This window comes from Anser cygnoides, chromosome 1 (assembly GCF_040182565.1).
Source record: "Anser cygnoides isolate HZ-2024a breed goose chromosome 1, Taihu_goose_T2T_genome, whole genome shotgun sequence".
Lineage (NCBI taxonomy): Eukaryota > Metazoa > Chordata > Aves > Anseriformes > Anatidae > Anser > Anser cygnoides.
The window spans coordinates 2599514-2620351 of NC_089873.1; the positions used below are offsets into that span (position 1 = coordinate 2599514).

Below are 20838 nucleotides of genomic sequence, written 5' to 3' on the forward strand. Positions count from 1 at the left end.
ATCATGACTCGATGTGGAGATGGTTCCACTTTTTTTTTTTTTTCTGAGTAGTCAGCTTCTGGAAAATTTTCCTGCTCTTTAAAGTTTAGTGATAAATGCTAGATTGCTTTAATTGCACAAAGCAGAAGTTTGGCATCTTGATTTATTTTTGCACGCGGCTCCAGCCACTGAGAAATTAGGTTAACTGGGTCAGCAGATGTATTGATGAATGATATCTCTGGGTGAAACGCTTTTCCTTTTTTTTTCCTCTCCTTTCATTAACCTTTACAGGTGAAGACCTACTTTTTCTGCAGTGTGATTGCCTTATGGCCACTTATGTAACTTGTTTTTATCCTCCCCCTTTCCCACAATAACTTTCAAGGTTGTGAACCAGTTTTATCCAAACTTGACAGGTAAACTTCTTGAGGGTGATTAACTTCTGTGCATGTTTTCTGAGCATTTACAAATGGGTGACAAGTGGTACTGTCAGAGTGTTTCCTGATAAGATGTCCTGATCAGCGTTATGTATTATAGATTGTCTTCACACTGCTGAACAGATTTGCAAAATGAAGATAACTACTTCTCTTTCCCACAAGCAGCACGTTGTGACTTCCTTTATTTGACCATTAAGCCTTTTGTTGTGCTTCTAGAAATTTCCTCAAGAGGACACGTTCAGGACAGATGCTTCTTAATGAGCGATGTTGATCTGTGGTACAGCTGCTACAATGAAGATCCGTCTTATCAGCAAGCAGCCATACCTCACAAATAGTCTTTCTTTGACTAGTTTAATTATAGATTTCCCCCTGAATCCCACATCCCTTTCCTTCCACCTTATCAGTGCTTTGAAATTTTTTTCCTTTATTCATCTTTTTTTCTACTTTTTTCTTTTTCTTTTTTTTTTTTTTGGAGGTCTTTAAAAATGTGTAGATGTAGAGCTTAATGACGTGGATTAATGGTGGGCATGGCAGTGCCAGGTTAAAGGCTACCAGATGATCTTAGAGGTCTTTTCCAACCTAACTGATTCTATGGTACTGTGATCTTTCATCCTGCATCTTGCTGGACTTCTTCTCTTGCCCCTTCCCTTCAAAAGGACCAGTCTCGGTGGCTGGGAAGGGTAACTCTGCTGGGTTCACCGCTGTGGAACCCTGTCTAGAAAAATTCAGAGCACCACTGGCAAGAAAGGAAAGATGTTTCGATGCTAGGGATGTGCTTGGAGATGAGGCTCAGAGATGACACGGAACGGAGGCTTGCTGATTCATAAAGAAAGGCAGAGCCAGGGAAATCCTGGGGAGTTTCAAGGCTGCAGAAAAGCCTCAGCATCAGTGAGCTGAATAAACAAATTTGTTTGTTTGTTGTTGTTGTTTTTATTAATTGGGGTTGGGAGAGCGTGGGTAAAGATGAAGGGGGAAGATCCTCCTTTTTGGAAGGCCACAGAGTCTGGTGCTGCTCTTGGTGTGCTCTCTGATGCTCGGCTGTCGCACACATTTGAAATTCAGAAGCTGAAGGAAGAAACTGGGTGCAGGAAGCTGCCATTCTTCAAAACCAGCACTGGGGTGGGACAAACAAGCGGTTGCTTGCTCTGCTCTGTACCAAAATTCAAAGGTGACTTGTTAAATTTGATGTCTGGTGGTAGCTTTAGGTAACAGTAGCTGCAAGTTAGCGATGGATGCTTGTATCAGTGTGATCGTATCAGTACAGGAGGGTCACTTGGAACCAGTTTTATGGCACTGCTTACCATGTGGCCCCTTGGAAGTCTGGGGGAATCTGTGAATTATGACCTTGTACAGGAGAGGAGGCCAAACTCTCCTATAACACTGCATCTGATGAGTCAGTACAGGTGTGCTGATGGGCAGTCAGCGTGTGTGAAGCTTTGGACGAGCCACAGAATTCATCATCTTGGTTCAAACAGCATGGTGACATTAGAGAAGGCAGGATTATTGTGTATATAAGCGGAGTAGAACCTAAATCCACAAGAAGCCATGGCATCATTAATTTTGTTGCTCATGGAAAGGAAAGTGCTGTGGGTTTTAAATTTTGCAAACCGTAGGGAATTTCCTTCGGCATTTGGAGCTGTGATTGTGCAGCCAGATTTGGAAATAGCGTAAGCAATAGCGAAGCGGTCGGAGGTCAGAAGGCTGATGAAGCGTCATCGTCATGGAGTTGTATCCGCCAGCAAATATCGGTCTGTGGTTATCTTTCGTTTTGTTTGTTTGCCTTGTCCTCTTTCTCCTGATTGCTTGTTCAGATTGGTTTGGTTTGGGATCTCTTTGTGGCTGTTACAAAAAGCCAGACTATGTTACAGGGCGCGTTAAGATCTTTGAAAGTTATCAATACATGAGTATGAATGGAACACAAAAATACAGGGAACGTGTCAAATTTAGGTTGGAAAGCTAAGTGAATCTAAATTTGTATCTTGCAGGCATTTATTTGAAGAAGAAAAATTTGGTTTCTTATTAATATATATAGTCACTTGTGCTGCGTATATGGGATGCACAACAACGGAAAATAACATTAGGCTTTCTTTATCCCCTTACGTATCCATGCTAACTCATCCTGTTCACTCACTAAGAGTCATCACTTAACCTTGTTTTGGCAGCAGTGCCCATTCCCAGCGCTTTGACCCACGTAGATATAAAAACGGGGGCTCCCCTGCCCCACAAACAGCTGGCACGTGGACGTTTGACAATAAAATCCCATACCTGGAGCTGCGGGGAACTGCTGTTCCACCAGCGGAGAGGAACGTGAAATGTTCTCAACAGCGGGCTTTTTGTCTGAGCGATGAGCGGCTTTGTGAATCTTGTTGAGAGCTAGGGCAATCCAGAGCTGGAATTGGGGAAAATTGACTTTGCAGTGCCACGGATAGCGTGCAGTCACGGCTGGAGAGTCTTCCTAAAGGTGATGGCAGTAGATGGACCGAGCATCAAACTTTGCTATTTGTGTAGCCTTGTCGATACAGAGAGTCCTATTTTGCAGAGCTGCCCTGTGCAGTAGTCTAACTAATCCTTTGCAATTAGTGGTGGCTTCTAAATATAAAACTAAAGAATTGTTTCAGTTTAGAAACCTTTTTGACTGTTACACGTTAGAAATAACTGATAGTGCACTGTCCCAGGTACAGGTAGAAGTCGCTTACTGAAGTACACACAGTGAAATAATTTTTTAATAGCAGGTGTTTTATTTCCCCAGCCTGCCCAAGTGAGAATTCAGATGAGGCCGACTCTCACAGCTTCTATATCACGGACTTGATTGCATCTTATTACTTCTATGAAGTGAGATTTTTTTTTTAAATATAAGTTCCTTTGACATTGTGCGGATTCTGTACCACTTAAGCCGTCATTTTCAAGTTTATTCTTTGTATGAAAACAGAAATTGTGGGTTCGGTTGTGCAAGTTTTGTAATATTAGAGGTATATTGAGACAACACTGAATTTTACTGAAGAGGATCAGAATATCTTCAAGACAAGGAATTTGTTATTTCAAAAGGATACATGTTTTTACAAATAATTCAAAGTTTGTTTAGGAAAACTGTAAGCACAAACAACATCCGCTGACAGATTTTTTTGGGGTTCACTATACTGCATTGAAATTCTTGTAGCACATACATATATATACATATAGCACATACATATACATGTATACACACAGATATTCCTATATATATATATTTGAAATATCACGAAGTCTGATCGAAGAGCTGCAGCACCACAGTTTTAACCGTGCTATAAGCACATCCGTCTGTTCTGCCATCACGATCATTGCCGCTCAGTCTGAGCTGAGTTTGGGGAGGATTCAAGGAGTTTTCTGTGCGATGTGAAACCCCAGGTGGAGAACCAGACACGCATCTCGTGGTGGAAGAGCTCCTGCTCCTGCTGCCCCGCCGGCAGCGAGCAGAAGGGTGCTGCGTGTGCAGGCTGCGCGCCGCCGCACGATAGCCCGCTTTCCTGTGCTCAATTTCTCGTCTGTGTGTCGGTTGAAAGATCTAATTTTTGCCTCGGGATTTTGTGATTTTAAATTTCTGGCTTTCTGTGGTTTCGATACATCCGTTTTTTGATTTGATTTTTCACTTGGTTTATTAGAAAGCAACCCTGAACCTGTTGGAAGTAATGGAAATTTTCGTCTTCTTTTCCCCGTTACAGAATGAATCTCGGGAATGAGTTATTGTTAAATAAAGCTGTTAAGCACAGGCAGGTAGGGCCCAATTCAAAGAAATGTGAGGCAAAGCCTGGTAATCCCCCTCCCTCCTGTTTTTCCAGACCCCCTTTATAATCCGTATTAATTCAGTGTTGGGATTCTCTGCTGAAGTTACAGCAGTAGTGGGATACTGAGGAGAGGATGTTCCAAATATAATATAGCTAACTTTGCTTTCTTATTTCTAGCTCGTGTACCAGCTTATTGCTAACTTAAATTACTATAAATTGATTGATATCCACATTTACATTGTAAAATAGATACTGTAATATATGCAAGAGCGCCTTTGGAAAGTAAAATATTAAATAATTTTAAATTATGCACACTTAATTGCATTGTTTTTGTATTTCATTATCCGATGAGCTTGCTTAAGTATCGCTGCACATTACCAATATTTACCGGTTAATACCAAATCCTGTCCTTGGAGGCGCGCTGTGTGTTCAGACCGAACCCGTGACTGCTGGAAGCGGCTGTAAATCTGAACTGAAGTGGAGGAGTCGCTCTCTGTGCCCCTAGTTAAAGTCGTGTGAGGCTGAGAATTTATGCGTAAGGGTGCTGTTGGAAAAAAGAAATCATAAATAAAAGAAAAATCAGGTCAAGTGGTGACCGTACGCTGCTCCGTGGCTGATACTACGCGTTTCCTAAATGTTTTATTAAGGTCGCCCACCGAAGCGATGGCTCCTGCACCCTTCCCGCCTCGGTTCTTGTTCCTGGCAGTTCACCTGGGCACACACCAGTGGCTTCCCAAGGGCCTCGCAGGCATTCCTTTGTTGGGGAGGAAACAGACACTCTGTTCCTTAAGGCAAATGATTTATTTCTGCAGGTTTTCTAGCCCTGGTGAAACGAAGGGATGGTTGCGTGTCGTCCCCCCCCTCCCCGTGTAAGGCTAATTTGTACAATTATGGGGTTAAAGGCTGGATACAGCAGTGTTGGAAAACCATTAATTTTTTAAGAAAGCGTCGTATGATGGGAATACTAATGCACTAACTGTTTACAGCACTTCCTTATTTCCTCTTGTGTGCTGCCACCGGCAAATGCAGGCTCTTGCAAAAATAATAATAACTAAACATACTTTTTTTTTCTTTAAACATTGCCATTGTTGTAGCACCAAATTTAAGCACACTAAATAGATTTGCTGCTGCTTTAATCAGCATGGAAATCCTACAGGCTGGTTTTAAAACCAGCAGTCTTTCTATTTTCTTTAGTGTACAATGAATATTTGTATGGCTTTCTTAACAACTTACGTTTTTAGGAGTCAGAGATAAGAGTTCCTTGACAGCATCACTGACACCCAAACCAAGTGGAAGTGGATAATTCGGCCCCAATTTCACACTTGTAAGAAATGGACAGCTCTGATGGGCTGATGCTTCTGGGCACACACGGGTAGCGCGTGGAGGTGGAGCTGCCTCACACCAGTTCACCGGGACTCTGCAACCTGGGCCAAAGCCCCCGAGACAACTTCGAGAGTGCCGGTAACGGAAGCGATATTTTCTTATTGTTTAATTGCACAAGGAATCCAGTACGTACTCTTCTTTTTTTTGTCTGGTCCAGCAAAAATTGTTGTATGCTCCTCGAGTGCCTGCTTATGGCTCCCCTTTCGAAGTGGAGTCACGGATTCAATATTTCATCTTTGCCGTTCAGCTTAAATCCCTGCTGTTGATATCGAAGGTTTTTGTTTGGAATTTAATTACGGCCCAAACTGGCGTGTTTATTAAGTGGCAAGAATATTTGAGGGTGTGTGCATAGTGTAGTACTCGCACGTTATGAATTTGATGGGAGCGTGAGTGGGAAAATATTTTTTAATTGTGAAAGACTCATATTTATAACCCCATATCTTGATGCTGTGAGCCTACCAGGTTGCTACTGGTTGCGGTTGTCCTGCCGGTTCCCGAGGCAGACGATGGGGCTGGAGGGAGCCCCGAGGTGCGTGGCCCCAAGGGTTGGCGTTCCTACCGAGGGAATTGCCTCGTTGGGTCAGATCGATGGCTTGCAGGGCCTGATGCTCTCTCTGTTGTCAATACCAGATGCTAGAGGTAAATGCAAGAAACTCTGTAGTCATTGGGGAATGGTTTTTCTAGGGGAAAAAAATTTTGCTGTCTGTGGCAGTGGTTGGTACATGCATGTCCTCCCACTCCACTTTGTGTACTTTGTAGCCTGTGGTGCTCTTTAGTCTTTTGATTTTACTTTTTACCCTTGATTTTACTTGTTTTTGGCTTCAAGAATCGTGGAATGATTGAGGAAAGTGGTGCCCATGGTGCATTTCAAATAATCCAAATAAAATCTTCTAAATGCTGCCCTGTCAGCTTTGCTGTATGGACGTATTTTTTTGTAAAAGCAAATATTCCTCTCTGTAAGGAGGCCACTTGAATGACCTGGAGGACATCTGTATGATTTCATTCTCGGCTTTGAGAACTTGCTGTCTGATGGACGTCCTGTTCTCTGCCTAACTTTTTGTTTTTAGCAGAGCTGAATGAAACAACAGCAGACCTGGTTACTTTCCTCTTTATGTAAATTCATTCTCTGAATATTGTTTAGCTAAGTATTGCCTAAAAAAACGTTTGATTATATCAAACCTAAGTGTCTCTTCGTTAATAACTTAATGCACCTGCCCTTTCAAGAGGGATTGGTTAAGGTGCCTCCTAGTAAATGCTGTTTCCATTAATGATATTTGGCAATCCAAAGACTAATGAGCGGGCTCCCAGCTCTGCAGGCTCGAGGCTATTTCATTAATTTGTCCATACCTTATTTCTCGTTTCTCAAGCTAAACCTTTTGAGGCTGCAGGTGTCTGCTTTACCTAACGTATGTTGTTGTTAGCTTTGGGTGCTCTGTTGCCATCATTTCAGTAATTTGCTGAATGTTTTTTTCGATAAAGCAGCTGCTTCAGAGTGAGAACAAGTTCCGGATTTACATATTGCGACTAGCGTGGACAGCAAGGGCAAAGGAAATTGGAGAAAATACGATCAAAGTAGCCGAATTGCGTACATCCTTATGTGCCAATCTGCAGTAGATATAAGAGATATGGTTGTTGTTTTCTTCTCAAGAATTGTCGCTGTCACAAAGGTCTTGGCTTTGCATCCATCCTGCTGCTGTTTGGCTTTTGCGTGTTCCACGATGAAGCACGGGTTGCATCTCTGAAACCTCCACGGCTGTTGGTGACTGCTGAAGCTCTCCCGTACCCCTAACTCCTTGGTCCTCATTGCTTCCTCCCGTGATTATTCAAAGTCTTTTGGACCCTGGAAAACATATCAGCTGTATGCTTTCTTTTTCATCTGATTCTGAAGGATCAATACTGAGGGTTAAGTAAATGGCTTTGCACGCTCTTTTAATTGTTTGTTGTTTTTTTTTTAAGCAATTGCGTTAGTATTTATGGTGTGGATTACAAAAAACAGTTTCTGTATATGAATGGTTTCCCAAACCATTTAGATAGGTTTTGTGGCCTTAAAAAAATAAATAAATACAAAAAATCTGAGTGTCTTCCTTGCCTGGAAAGGCATTGAAATACAGCAGTGTGGAGGGTGCTGTCACACTTGTGTAACTGCTGGTCTGATCTGTGCTCTTGTCAAACTAAAACCCTGTTCCAGCGCCATGTGCCCTCGCACCCTTTCCCTGCTGTTGTCTCTGTACCCATCTGAAGGTACGAAGTCAACTGGAACGATCTGATAGAAAATGTGAGTAACCATGCCACAGCTTTTATTTTGGAAGTTGCCTCCACTTCCCATTGGGCTTGCCTAGAGATTTTGGCCATTAGATAGGTATTGGATGTAATCTGTGGCTTCTTCAGATTTCTTAAAGCTTTGTTTAAAATGTTAAAGGAGCTGAATGTGTGTGTGGGGATGTTACTTACCCAAATATACATATGAGTATGTCCTTGGAGTAAATGGAAATGGTTTAGATAAAAACTGGTTAACTTACCTGTACCTGTATTAAAGTTACATTTTCTACAAGAAGGGTAGGAAATGCCTTGTGCATTTGTGCTGTAACATTAGACATAAATATCCGTATCTTGTATCTTTCAAGCCTTTCCAGAAGAGTAGGTGGACGCGGAGGAAAGGTCACGTTCCTCCTCCTGCCGGCCGTCCAAATGGCAAAGTGTCCTTGTCCGCTGACACTCAGGCCTTGGTCTGTCAAGCTCCAGGCAAGAGCTTTGGGTATTTTTTTATTTTATTTTTTTTAAACAGGTATTCTGTGTCTGTGGTGGTGTTTAAGGAACGGTTTGGTCAGTCCTTTGAGCAGCGTGTGACCTGCTGCTAGATCCGGAGCTAGGTGTGAGCGGGGTAAGGAGCCCGTTGGCAATGCAGCCGGTGGCCCTCGATTTCCATTCTCCTGCAGAGAACGCTGCTTATCAGACACCTATCAAGGTGCAGATGCTAAGAGGACAGAGTTATTTCTGGCCACAGCTCTGCGGCTTTTGGAGTGTAGTTGCCATTACTGACCATCTATCTAAATTGTCTTGTGACGTGAACTGTGCATTAACACATTCAGACTTGGGGAAAGCTAAAGCTGCATTTTATGCTCTAAGAAAGCCAAAGAAAGCGCTGGGGTGCAAGTATGGCCTTCCTCAGTGCAGTTGTCTGAAAATCTTCCAAGTTTCTCTGCTCTGGGATGAGCTTCAAATGAGCTTGACGCTGATTTACAGGATACTGAAGAACTTTTAAAATCCTTAGAGGGGTTGTGGGAACGGCTAAGTAATGTTTGGCAGCTGCCGCGTGCTTATTGTTTCCCGATCGCACTTATTCCTGCAGTCATCCACCCACCAGCTTCTGATATTCTCTAGTAGTTTAATTGTCAGCTGTTTTTAATGCCCTGTTGTCTGAGCAGAGTTTGTCATCACAGGGAAATGCTATTGGGTTTTACCTAGAACAGTTCCATTTTTTTTCTGATCCTCTTTCTAATAAATTAACTTCCCTCATTTTAAATGCTTCTTCCCCCAGAACAAACCCCTCCTACTTATAGAACTGCAATTTTTTACTGAAACATCATAAACTTCCCATCTGGGAGCTACCTAATTATATCCTACAATAATTCTAGTGAATGATCTATAGCTCCACTTTTATTCCCTATTAGTATCTGCCTGATCGATGGCTAACCTAATCGATTGTTAAGGTCAAACGTCTTTATCAGCTGATGCCCAAATCTCTTCTTATTATGACTTAAAAGACCATTCTCTGCTCTGTTAAACTTCTTGTATTTGTTTTTGCACGGCAGAATAATAAAATTCAAGGTACAATTGCTGGTGAACGATATCCTTACGCAACATTTCGTCTGTTCTCAGGTGCAGTATTAAAAGGACGTGAAATATTGAGGTATCTGGGTTGAACAGAGCGGCAGTAAGAAACACTTGATCATTGCTTTTCAGATTTGTTCTGTGAGTAAGGTAGCTGTGATGTGAAATAAATTCCTTGCTTTTATGACAGCTTAATCATTTCTAAGGGTACAAATGCAGAACCTTAACAGCTTTCATTTTGGCTTGTGATGCTTACTGAGGTGTGGGGGAGATTAATGTGTGCTGCCGCACAAAGCCGGGATCCTTGTGCTTGCCTGGTATTTTGCTAAACTTTTTGTCTCCTTTGACAAGGGAGTTGAGTGTGGCTATCTGATCCTTGTTTGGGAACATACAGGTGTGATACAACAGCTCAGTGTCTGTGCAAACGGAGGGTGTGAGCGTATCCTCGTGTAGCCTCGGATCCGAAAATGGTGGAAGAGTGGTGGCAGTAAGAAGAGAATCCCAATAAAATGAGTACTTGCTTTTTTTTCCTCCGGGGTTTGTGGTAGCAGTCTGTTAGAAGATCCGTGTTTACCCCTGGATTTTCACGCATGCAAGTCTGATTGCAGACTGGCTTCTCACTTGCCGCTCACAAGTGTCCCCTCACCCTTTCCCAGTGCAGCTCCCTCCTCCGAGCATGTGCTGCGTCTGGCAGGGTGGCTGTCGATTCGTCCTGCTTTCCTTAAGATGCCTCTAACTGAATTAGTTGCCCAAGATTCCCTTACAGCCGATGGAGCCGCTTCATTCATTCATAAAGCTCGCTGTTATAAAAGTCTACTTTAGATGAGAAGAATTGCACGCCAGGCTCTATTTAAAGGGAAGGGGCTAATGATGTTGGATGGGTAACTTTTGCAGATAAAGCCAGCTCCTGGGGACCAGGTCACTGAGCTACGTGGCTGTTTGTCATTGGCTTTTTTGTGCATCTCCTTGTTTTATGAAATCGGATCGGTGCCGAATGCGAAATGATTAGCTGGCCCCACAGAGGGGATATAGGAGTGGGAGACTGCCCCGTTTTGTGGTGTGGTCATTAGGCACCTTCTAAAGCACTTCTTTAGATGAAAAGTTGTCCCCCCCAAAACCGAACAGCGAAGTTGTCTCTGTGAAATGAGGCACCAGCTTGGTGATGGGGGCACTGGAGCATTTACGGCACAGGGGCTCAAACCTGCCCATCCCAGGAGGTTAAAATCCCGATATTCCACTTCTGGGCAAGAGCTTTAAGTATTAGCTTGCAATGGAAGAGGAGAGGCAGTCTCATTCTCCTTGGCCCCGCTTTCTGGCTGCCGACAACTGAATGCCACCTCGGTGCCCAAACAATACAAATGCAACCTGTAAGGGGAGTGCTTTGCTAACTGCTTGCTGTCTCACTGCTCGTCTTACTCTGTCTTAAAATGACGTTGTTGCTTTTTCCCTACCAAAGCAAGTGGTTTTGTTCCTGCTTCTGAGGACAGATGAGAGAGTTGTATCACCTTTGTGAGTTTAACACCTATACCCTACCGAAATGATGGGCATTTTGGAGTGAGATTGCCTATCTTGTAGCTCTGTGGTTCCATGAGTGGAACTGGAACCAGATGCTTTGCAGAAATAATGAAGTTATCCATGTGCCTGTACTGGAATACAAGAGGATAGCAGAGTTAGAGGTGTAGGTGACCTGGTATTCTGGAGATTTAAGATTAAGGTTTATATCGGTAAGAAATCTGGATACAATTTGATTTCTAATCTTGTTCTACAGCTCTACTGTGTAGGAGAAGAAAACAACTACAGGAGAAGTCACTCTTATTTAATGCTACAAGTTGACATTTTATGCAAAGTTAGCAGCTGTTCTACCCAAAGTTTGTGTACCTTTTGGTTACCAAGCTAGCACATTTTCCCAAAATGGATGATATAGTTCTTTATTAATGGGTAAGTGGGATTTTGTCTGTTTTATTTCTGCTAGGTACGTGTCAGGTTGCGTTTGGATGGAGATAAAATGTAGGAAACCATTTCCGAAGTGTGCATTTGTGGTTGTTTTTTTTTTTTTTTTTTGTCTTGGCTGCCACAACCTTTCAGTGTGGTTTCATCTGGAAGTCCAGTGAAACTTGCATGACTGAGAGCTTAAATATCGAAGAGTTACGTGTTCGTAAACAAAATCCTCATGGAAGGCTTTTGGTAGTCTTGGGTATCTTTCAAGCTTCTAAAACTTGGTGGATCTCCTTCCTACCTTTCTACCTTTGCGTGGGAAAGTTTATTCATAGACTTGAAGAAGTTGCTTACCTGCTTAAGTCAGTCCTTAACCAGCCTTCTAACTAATTCATCTGATGGAGTCTAAATGAAGAAAATGTATTTTCCGTGTCTGCCAGCTTAGACGAAATTAGGAGAAATTTAGGTTAAAGCTTTTTCCAACAATAGAAACTAAAATATCAATATCTAGGATGTTGTAAATGCTCTGTTGGGTGGAATATGCATGTGAAAGTACTTGATTCATTACATGGGAAGATGTTTCCCTGGTTCCATACGAATAAAAGCCACCGGTTCAATTTTACTCTTTAGGTCTAAGATTTTTTAGTTACCCCAGATTTTACTTTATAGCAGCATATTTCTTAAGAAAAATGTATTTAATTTAACATTTACTGTATGGTGCTGTATGTTTTTTTTTAAATTTTTCATAAGGTACTGTTAATTGAAATGTTGTTTAATAAGGGTAATTTTTAAAAGCTTTCTAGTGTTGTATATTAAAATTTGAAAGGTGGTTAAACCACAAGAAAATGCTCTAACTGCTTTATAGGAGAAAAAGAAAATAAATAAAATGGTGCACTGTATTCTGCTGTTGTTTCTGTAAGTAGGAATATATTGTGTTCTGTTAACACTTCATTTAATTTTCTTTTAATTGTAGTTAATGATGAAGAACTAAAGAAAAGAATAGCTGAAGAATTGGCGTTAGAACGAGCCAGGAGAGACTCGGAAGCTCAAAAGAGAAGGTTTGTTTGTTAATAACAGTATTTAAAACAAACATGTACTTAAAGCTTTTATGACTGCTCTTTATCCATTTGTTATAAGCAGTTGAATTCTGTGCCTCAGGACAAAACAGCTGGGAAGACCTGTCGGCTATATTGCTAATTTTGATAGTAAATATATGTTAAAATCAACATATTTTAAAAATATATGTTAAAATAACTGACGTTCCCCTGTAAAAGCTGATATAAAATGCTGATCTGAATCCCTTTTGACCTTATGAACTGGACTTTTTTCTTCCCCAGTCTTTTAAGCTCAATTTTCATTGATTTCTCTTGAATCCAAAAAGTCACTTTGCTATGTAGAGATAGAAATAGCTCGGGAGCGTTGTAGAGGTGGGTCACTTACAACCCTTCTGTTTTATCAAAAGGTAAATTTTAACAGCAGTAGAAATAGTAATTCCTGTTACATCTGTACATTTTAGATATTTCTCTGTGCTGCAGTGTTTTCAACTGCTTTAATACTCAATATCGCTTAGTGCTTTGAAGATACAAAGTGTGGTAATAAAACAGTTTATTAGCAGAAAACCTTTTTGGTATCATTCTTGTATATCAATACTTTTTTATGCGTGTTTTTTCAGAGCGTAGTTATTGCGAAAGAATCATGCAGAATGCAGCTGAAGAGCTTGGATGCAGCATTTTAAAAATATTCTCTGTGACATTAAACGTGGTACTGCGTTAACATTGGCAATTACAAAGTTCCTGTTTGAATTTGACATCCTTTGGCTGGACAGTGAACTTGGTGGGCTGGTGTGGTAATTCATACGTTCTTTTAGCACTTTTCCTATAAAGCTAATATAACACGTAGGATATAAATATTCACCTACACATTGGCCTGCCCTCTGAGAATGGGAAGAAAGGCTCATTATGATGGATTTTAAAAATTAGAATGTAATTAGTGCTGCTCAAACTGTCTGCGTATAGATCAGTTGTTTCCTACACATCATTATATTATTATTTAATTGTGTTAGGTTGATGGAGTATATAATTAGATAGGACTATATAAATGTCCCAGAAAATGAGTCAGGCTTTTTTAAAATCAGCAATAAAGGAAATCAATGGGATAGTGAAATCTCTCCTCTTTTGAACTGGGCTTTGACAGGGAAACTTGTGTTGTATCCGAACTGAATGTCGACTGCTCAGATTTCATCTAAACACGTTTACAGTGTGGAATTATTTGTTTTGTAACTTCACTGTTTTACCACTTGACGCTTTAAATTAATTTAAATTAATAATTCCGTAATTTGGTTTTCATTGGATGTACATTGGTCTACAAAAGGAAGGAAGCAGGTTGACTTGTCGTATACCTGATCTTCTATTTTGTTGTGACTTTGTTGGCTAAGGAAGATGTTACATATGAAAAGGATCGTGTAAAGTCTTCCTGTTGTCCTAAAATTAGTTTGAAGAATCAGTGCTTTTGAAATACAAACTATCAAAATAAATTTAAAATAAAAATACCAACAATAAAATGACAAAAAGTTTTGGTAGCAGCTTTCAAATCATTTCTAGTTTTGGTTTTTAGAAATAACTTTACTTTCTACACAGTATACATAATTAAAAATATGCTTTAGCTGGAACGTAGAGGCTCTTTTCATGTTGGATAAAACAGTTTTAAAAGACGCAGATGTTTACTTACCTATTACTTGGTGTTTTAAAGGTTGAATTCTGTTTGAGGTTTGTGTTTTAAAAGCATTTGAGAAGCACTGCAGCTCCTGCAGACCGTGTTGTTCTGAGAAGGAAGCGAGTGCTGCTCTGTCGACCACTTTAAGAACAGATTTATGTTTTTCAGGATCAGAAATATACCGACCCCCTCCTGTTTTCTTCCAGTTCAGAAAGCAGTCTCTCCGTAATTCAGGCGCATGAGGAATGTCTGTGCAATGTTCCTCTTAAAGTCAGGATCCATGCTTTTAGGCCTGCAATTTTCTGTACAACTTCATGTCTCAGTCTTGTGGATGCTCATGTACTTTTAGAGTCAGTATAATTTGTCATCATTACTGGACTTCAGTTTTGAAGCAAACACTCAAGAGCTAGGTGCATGTTGTTCAGGTAAGATGTTTTGTATCTTGCATGTCTGCCCAATGCAGAGTACTCTAGGTAATATAAACAAGACAAGGGAAAAAGACTACTTTAAACTGTAGTTATTTGTAGAAAGCATGCAAGCATATTGATGCAGTGTTGGAAAATGGAACAAAATCCAAGTTCTCAGCTATACTGTGCTTAAAACATGTATCAGAATAAAACTATTAACAGAGTACAGTTGATAGCATTTATATGTCAATAGTTACACATGAAAAAAGGAAGTAAACGTAGGTTCCATAACCTATATGGAGGATGCAGTGTACAAATGCACCGGTGTTGTTTAAGGCTGGCTGGACTGGGGAGTGGCGGTGTCCCATATCCGTGTTGATAGCATCTTGTAGAACTGTAATTCACAAGCTCTCTGGGTTTATATTTCAGGCCCTTTGATAGAGAAATGAGGATAATGAAGTCTGACCCCTGAACCTTGACAAGAGATTCGTAACTTTTATCTGGGTAAAACCAAGTCAGAGTGCTCTACTTGTAGCTGAAGACTAGACCTTGCACTTCTGATCTGTTAAAAATGCAATTTGCTGACCTACTGCTTTCCTTTGTTGACTGTCTTTTAAATCACTTACTGATGATATGTGACACTGAGATCCATAATTAAAGCTTCTGTGGTTCTGCATCCATTTATGAATTTTTTTTACCAAAGATGGTGCATTTTGAATGTGTATGTTTTCATTCCTTTCTTGAAAACATTTTTTCTTATCGTTAAGTGTAAAGACGTTTAAGCATAAATATCTGAAACTTGCAACTGTTTGTCGTCTGATTGCAACTGCCTAATGGCTAATTTCAATACTGTTTGTATGCAGAGTATGACCACGTTTTGATCTGATTGCAAAGTATGTTCTACTCATTTAAGGAAGAATTTTGTAACTTTAACTTTCTTTATAATTTATTTATTCACACATACATATATAGTAAGAGTACTTCAGCTCTACTTTATAAAGTTAAGATCTGTCCTTATTTCTGGGATTAGAACCGAAGGCTGACTGTTCAGCTTGCATTATTGGTGGCATTAAAATACATTCATAATACATCAATTCCACAGTTCTTGTTCAAGGGGACTTTGAATAATAATAATTTAGACCCAACTTTAGACTGTGTGCCTAAATGGCCTGCCCACTGATCTTTCAGGTATTTGAGAATGCTGCTTCATCTTTTTAATCCCTTTTGTGTGTGATTGAATATGGTTATAAACCTGTATGCTTCTTTGCTAGGGATATGGAGCTTGCTGAAACCTTTGGCTCTGTGAGAATCGGATAAAACCAGGAGGCTCCTTAAGAACTTAAATTTCCCCACAAATAATGATGAATCTTTCCAGGATTTTCTTCCCTCAATTTGGAAGTTCAAATTAGCAGCAGTGGAAATATAACATAAAGGTTAATAACCACCATCAAGGTAATGTGTGGGGCTTTTGGTCTGTTGGTGGAAATTTGAGCACTACCAATAGCAGAACTTCCGTATATCTAACTTTACTGAGCCAGGACACCACCTCATCTCACTTACTGTTTATACAGTCCCGCTAATGGACAAACATTCCTGGAAGTGCTTTAATAAAGCTGCCTTTTGGCAGAATTTCCCCAGGGAATACATCCACTTATTCTGATAGACTGGATGAGTGCGGTCACTGTCCATAGAAGTCTCTTTTCTTTCCATCTTCTGAAGTGAAAGCAATGTTTATCTTCTCAGACGTGAGCAGAGTTGTATGTGAAGGAATGATCTGCTGGGTGGTGTTGGAGATGGGGTATTGGGATATTTGGTTGGACTAGTAGGTTCTTGTGCTCTCTGGGCAGTTAGGACTATTCAGTCCTGAATTTCACAATAAAACCATATTAACCGCAAACCCCTCTGAAGAGTCAAAGTTGATGCTGATTTATTCATTCTTTTACTCAGCCCAGCTATTGTTTCTCACTTTGGTCGTTGAACGTTAAAAAGTTTTATCTTAAGAGTTTTCAGTTAGAAAGGTTAAATCGATTATTATGCAATTGCAAAAGAATTTGCAATGACTGCCTTAGTGGATGTGGCCAGTTAATGTGTCAGAGCTTCAATCTTACGATAATATTCAAGGTAGTTTACAGGTTGTAATACTTTGAGTATTAGAACAAAAATAAAGTAATACTATTATTATAGTTGGAAATGATAGAGAACTTATATTCTGGAGAGAAGAGGGAAGAGTAATGTGCCTTTTTCTCCTAGAGAAAATATATTCTCAGTCTGTTTTCCATTTTATGTCAGTACCTACCAATACTATGTCCTATCCCTGTAGTGTTCCAGAGAAACTCCGCTCTTTGTAAGGTTTCTTATTCCTGAAATCAGAGTCCAAGTCGGTACCTTAATGATGCGTGTGTGGCTTACTGGGCGATTACTTTTGGCACTTTTAAAAGGCTTTTTGGGGGTGATTTTTGTTGCTACCTCTGTTGTGTATGGATCCTTCAGACCAAATGAAAAAGCAAGCTTTTGGCCCCTGTGAAATACATGCCACAACCTCTGTTACGCAGCTCTGGAAGAAAAGATTCCTAAAAATGAGAGAATAGGCACAAGAACCTGAGTTTGACATTTGTGACAGGTAAGAAAAGATAATTGTTGGCATAGTTTCTTTTCCACGAAGTTCTTAACTTCTTTTCTCAAGTGTCATAATAGGAAGAGATGCCAAATTTGTGAAACTAGTTATTTGCCATGACATGAAATCATACAAAATATGACAACGAAACTTCCGAATCCTTTAGCTGTTTGGATTTCTTCCTGGGGTACAGTCTTACAGACATGGATCATTACGCTATGTCTTGTCACAGCTGTTATGCTTTATTTGAATCATTTTGTTAATGAGAGAGTCTTAAATAGCTTTGCTGTGTCAAAAGACTTTGAAGTAATTAAGAGCATTTAGAGTAGAATAGCAGAGTTCAGTTGGAAGGGATCTACGAAGATCATTGAGTCCAACGGCCTGACCACTTCAGGGCTGACCGAAAGTTAAAGAATGTTATCGAGGGCATTGTCCAAATGCCTCTTGAGTACTGACAGGCACGGGGCATCAACCACTTCACTAGGAAGCCTCTTCCAATGCTTGAGACTGAACGAGATGGTGCCGTGGCTCATGAACTTCGGCTATGAGAAGCTGCTTCTGGTCAGCAGATGCACCTGCTCCATCGAGATCTGCCGAGGGGTTTGCACAACTCACTGGACCGGTAGATAGGGGACAACGTGACAGTAGTAAGTGAGCCCTAGGGATCACAGAATGCACATTTGCAATACAAAAAAAAAAAAGTTTTAGGATGTTAGGATAAAGGCATTTATTATTGATAAACTTTATCAATCATGAGATTTCCAGTTTTCACTGTTGTTGTGCCTCAGTATTTTTGTGACTTGCTCTGTTTGCCTTACCGCTAGAACATGGTACTGCGACTGTTGGACTTTCCCTGTTAACCTGAGTATCTGAATCTAAATTAGATATATTACTATAATATATATATTATAGATGGTATATATTATAGTAATATATAGTAACATATATAGTATTCATAGTAATATTATAGTAATAATAGGTTGCTTTTTGCCTTTTCTCTGCTTACTCTGGACAAGCTCAGCAAATATGTAGTATATTTCCTAATTTCCCAAGAGGTCAATTTGTATGAGTAAAATATGAGTAAAAACTGTAAATGTTGTGGCTCTGGAGAACAAGCGTGGGGGAGGTAGCTGACTTTTTCTCCTCTGATCTTTAATGTGCAAATTGAAGTTTATCTGCCACATACTTTGTTCTTGAATATAGAACTAGAACTACTCATTTATCAGAATGTATGATGCCATGCTGATGGTGCCTGATAATTTTTTTATAAAGAGTTTGCATTACGAAAGGCAGAAGAAAAGATACCTTGAAAAAATGTTGTTCACTTTTACTATCATCAACATAATGATAAAAATTTTAGCTACTGTCAACCTTGTTAGACTACTAGATGCCTCCATTGAGATGTACATAAAAATACTTAAATAAGAGGCAAATGAAGGATGTGATTTCCCACAGAAGCTTTTCATAAATGAATACTTAGCATTTTCCCCCCCTGAAAATCAAGGAAAATTCAGCCTTATTTATTTTGCAACTCATTTAGCGTGGGCTGATTATATTTGTGGGCTTTCAGTAGCTTTTGCTTGAGAAGTGTTTCCCGGCTTCCACTCTTTCTATATAATTTGGCACATGGTAAATATAGTTATATGTAGATTGAGGTGTTTTTGCAAAATGCTGGTGCTTGACAGTCCGTTCAGTATTGCAGAAAGTTTATTTTGTTCAGGTCTTCGATATATATCTGCATATAATTTTGTTATCATGCTAAGTGTATGTTCCTGTGCAGTTTGCTGATGCACGAGTGTCCCAAGAGCCCTTCCCTATGTTTAGTTGTGCTTGAATTGTCCTACATTAATCTCCCACGATTCCAGCATTTGTTTCATAGAGTAACAGTACCTGCTGTAAGTAGGAATTTTAAGGTAGGGAAAGGCTTAAAGTAGGCTTTTGTTTGGTCAGTGGCCCTTCAGTAACTGTTTCTAGGTCTGCTCTAAAATTGTTTATAAGGCACGACGAAGGTAGAAATTTATAGGAACCAGCACTGAGCATTATGTAAGCGTTGCTCAGAATCTTATTTAAAAGGATCCAATGTATGTAGAAGTTACAGTAGTATATGAAATATCTTTTAAAATCTCTGTTTAGATGGTCTGAACCCTGAAAGCTCAGTTCCATTTAAATAAGGGTCATGGCCAGGTGAGTTCTACAGACAAACGTTTCTGGTGTAGCCTCCACCAAAGCCAGCTGCTCAGCAGGGATGAAGGTGGAAGTTCTTCAGCTAGGGTCCAACGGGGTTGACCTAAAGATCCGAAGCACATACTTGAGCTTCTCCATGGGACTTCATCTGAAGCAGAGCAAGAAATGGTCCCCTGATCCCTTGTGGAGGGAATTGGGTGGGTGGTAGCTGTCAGCAGATGGGAAGTGGTGGTTGGAGACCAACAATTCTCTGGCTGCAGTATGGAGAGTGTTTCAGTATCTCCTAACTACCTCGTACTATAGCTACAAGCCTGTATTCTGTTTTGTAGTCTTACTCAGTCTTTGCCCAGCTTCCTGGGCCTTCTACTGAGTGCTTAATGCAATCCCTGTTCTCACTTCCCTGGATTGGCTTCTGCTTACTTTAGGTGAGGTCAAAAAAGCAATTAGTTGGTAATGGCTTTTTTAAAGTTTTGCTGTGCTTTGACTATCTCATCTCCTATGACTTCTTTGGAAAGCTTTTGTCTTGAAAGCCACTTGAAAAATGTTTTTTGTTTCTTTTTTCTTTTTTTTTTTTGAATAAAACAGATCATAGATTTTCAAACATTCCCTGGTAATGAATTGTTGGAGTCTGTTCTACTTGGCTAGCTGGGCTCCATATGGTGTGGTATTTTATCTGTCATTAGCCAGATAACTTATTGCAGCCTCTGTATTTCTAAACATCCTCATCTGTTTAAAGAAAATCTTTCTAAACTCTAAATCAGCTTTTAAAAATATGTACACAGTGGTGCACAAAGGTGGCTCTCAGTGGTAGGTTATCAGATTGCAGCCATTAGTTTCTTTTTTTTTTCTTTCTGTGCTTGGGGAGGGTCTCCGTAACTGCGATTCACTTACGGTTTAATTGATACTCTGATGTGTCTGAGTGCTTCCCCCCCGACCTTGTTTTGGCATGTCTCAGCAGTGCGTTGCATATATGACAGGCTCTTAGTAAACTTCACGGAGTGGACAGCTTTTGCAGAAAAGAACAACAAATCCTCCAGTGCAAATGCAAAGTGAAAGAAGGATGAAGAACAATATTAGAGGAGAACCCTTTGGGAAACTACTCACCAAAAATGTTATATTAAAATCAATACTGGGGCTCGACCTTTTTGTGGTACTGTATATTTTAAAGCTTACTATTGATTTCTGTTTTAATAACATGCTTATTATAGTTTACTGGCACAGGTCTGCAGAACATAAAGGAAAATAAAATGGTTTATTTAGAATATTCATTTTATATTTTACTGAGATTTTAATTTATGAAGAACACATTAATTTATTTTCAGTTCATATGGGTAGTGCATTAAATGTGATGAAAAATTTTTGAAGTAGGTTTTTTTTTCTTCCTAAACGATTCTATTTTCCGAGGTAATTAGCTATGTCAAATTGGGAGAGTGGCTTTTTCTCCCAGTATTCTTCCCACAGGGGACAAAAAGCTACTTTGTTAGTCAGAAAATAGTTATAATCTAGTATTCTGCCACAGGGGCCTCTTGATAGTGTGAAAACAGTCAGGAAAATTGTCTCATCCCTACTGCTGACAGTAGGATAGAAAGCTGTAAATA

General features: G+C 40.0%; 1 protein-coding gene across 2 annotated transcripts in view; it reads left to right on the forward strand.

Moving 5' to 3' along the window:
* CHCHD3 (coiled-coil-helix-coiled-coil-helix domain containing 3) overlaps positions 1 to 20838 on the forward strand; it is a 149739-nt gene that overhangs the window by 13811 nt on the left and 115090 nt on the right. For both annotated transcript variants that reach the window (XM_048062484.2, XM_048062485.2), the window contains exon 3: positions 12297 to 12381. In XM_048062484.2, the coding sequence (XP_047918441.1) occupies positions 12297 to 12381 (85 nt within the window). The remainder of the gene's footprint in view (positions 1 to 12296; positions 12382 to 20838) is intronic.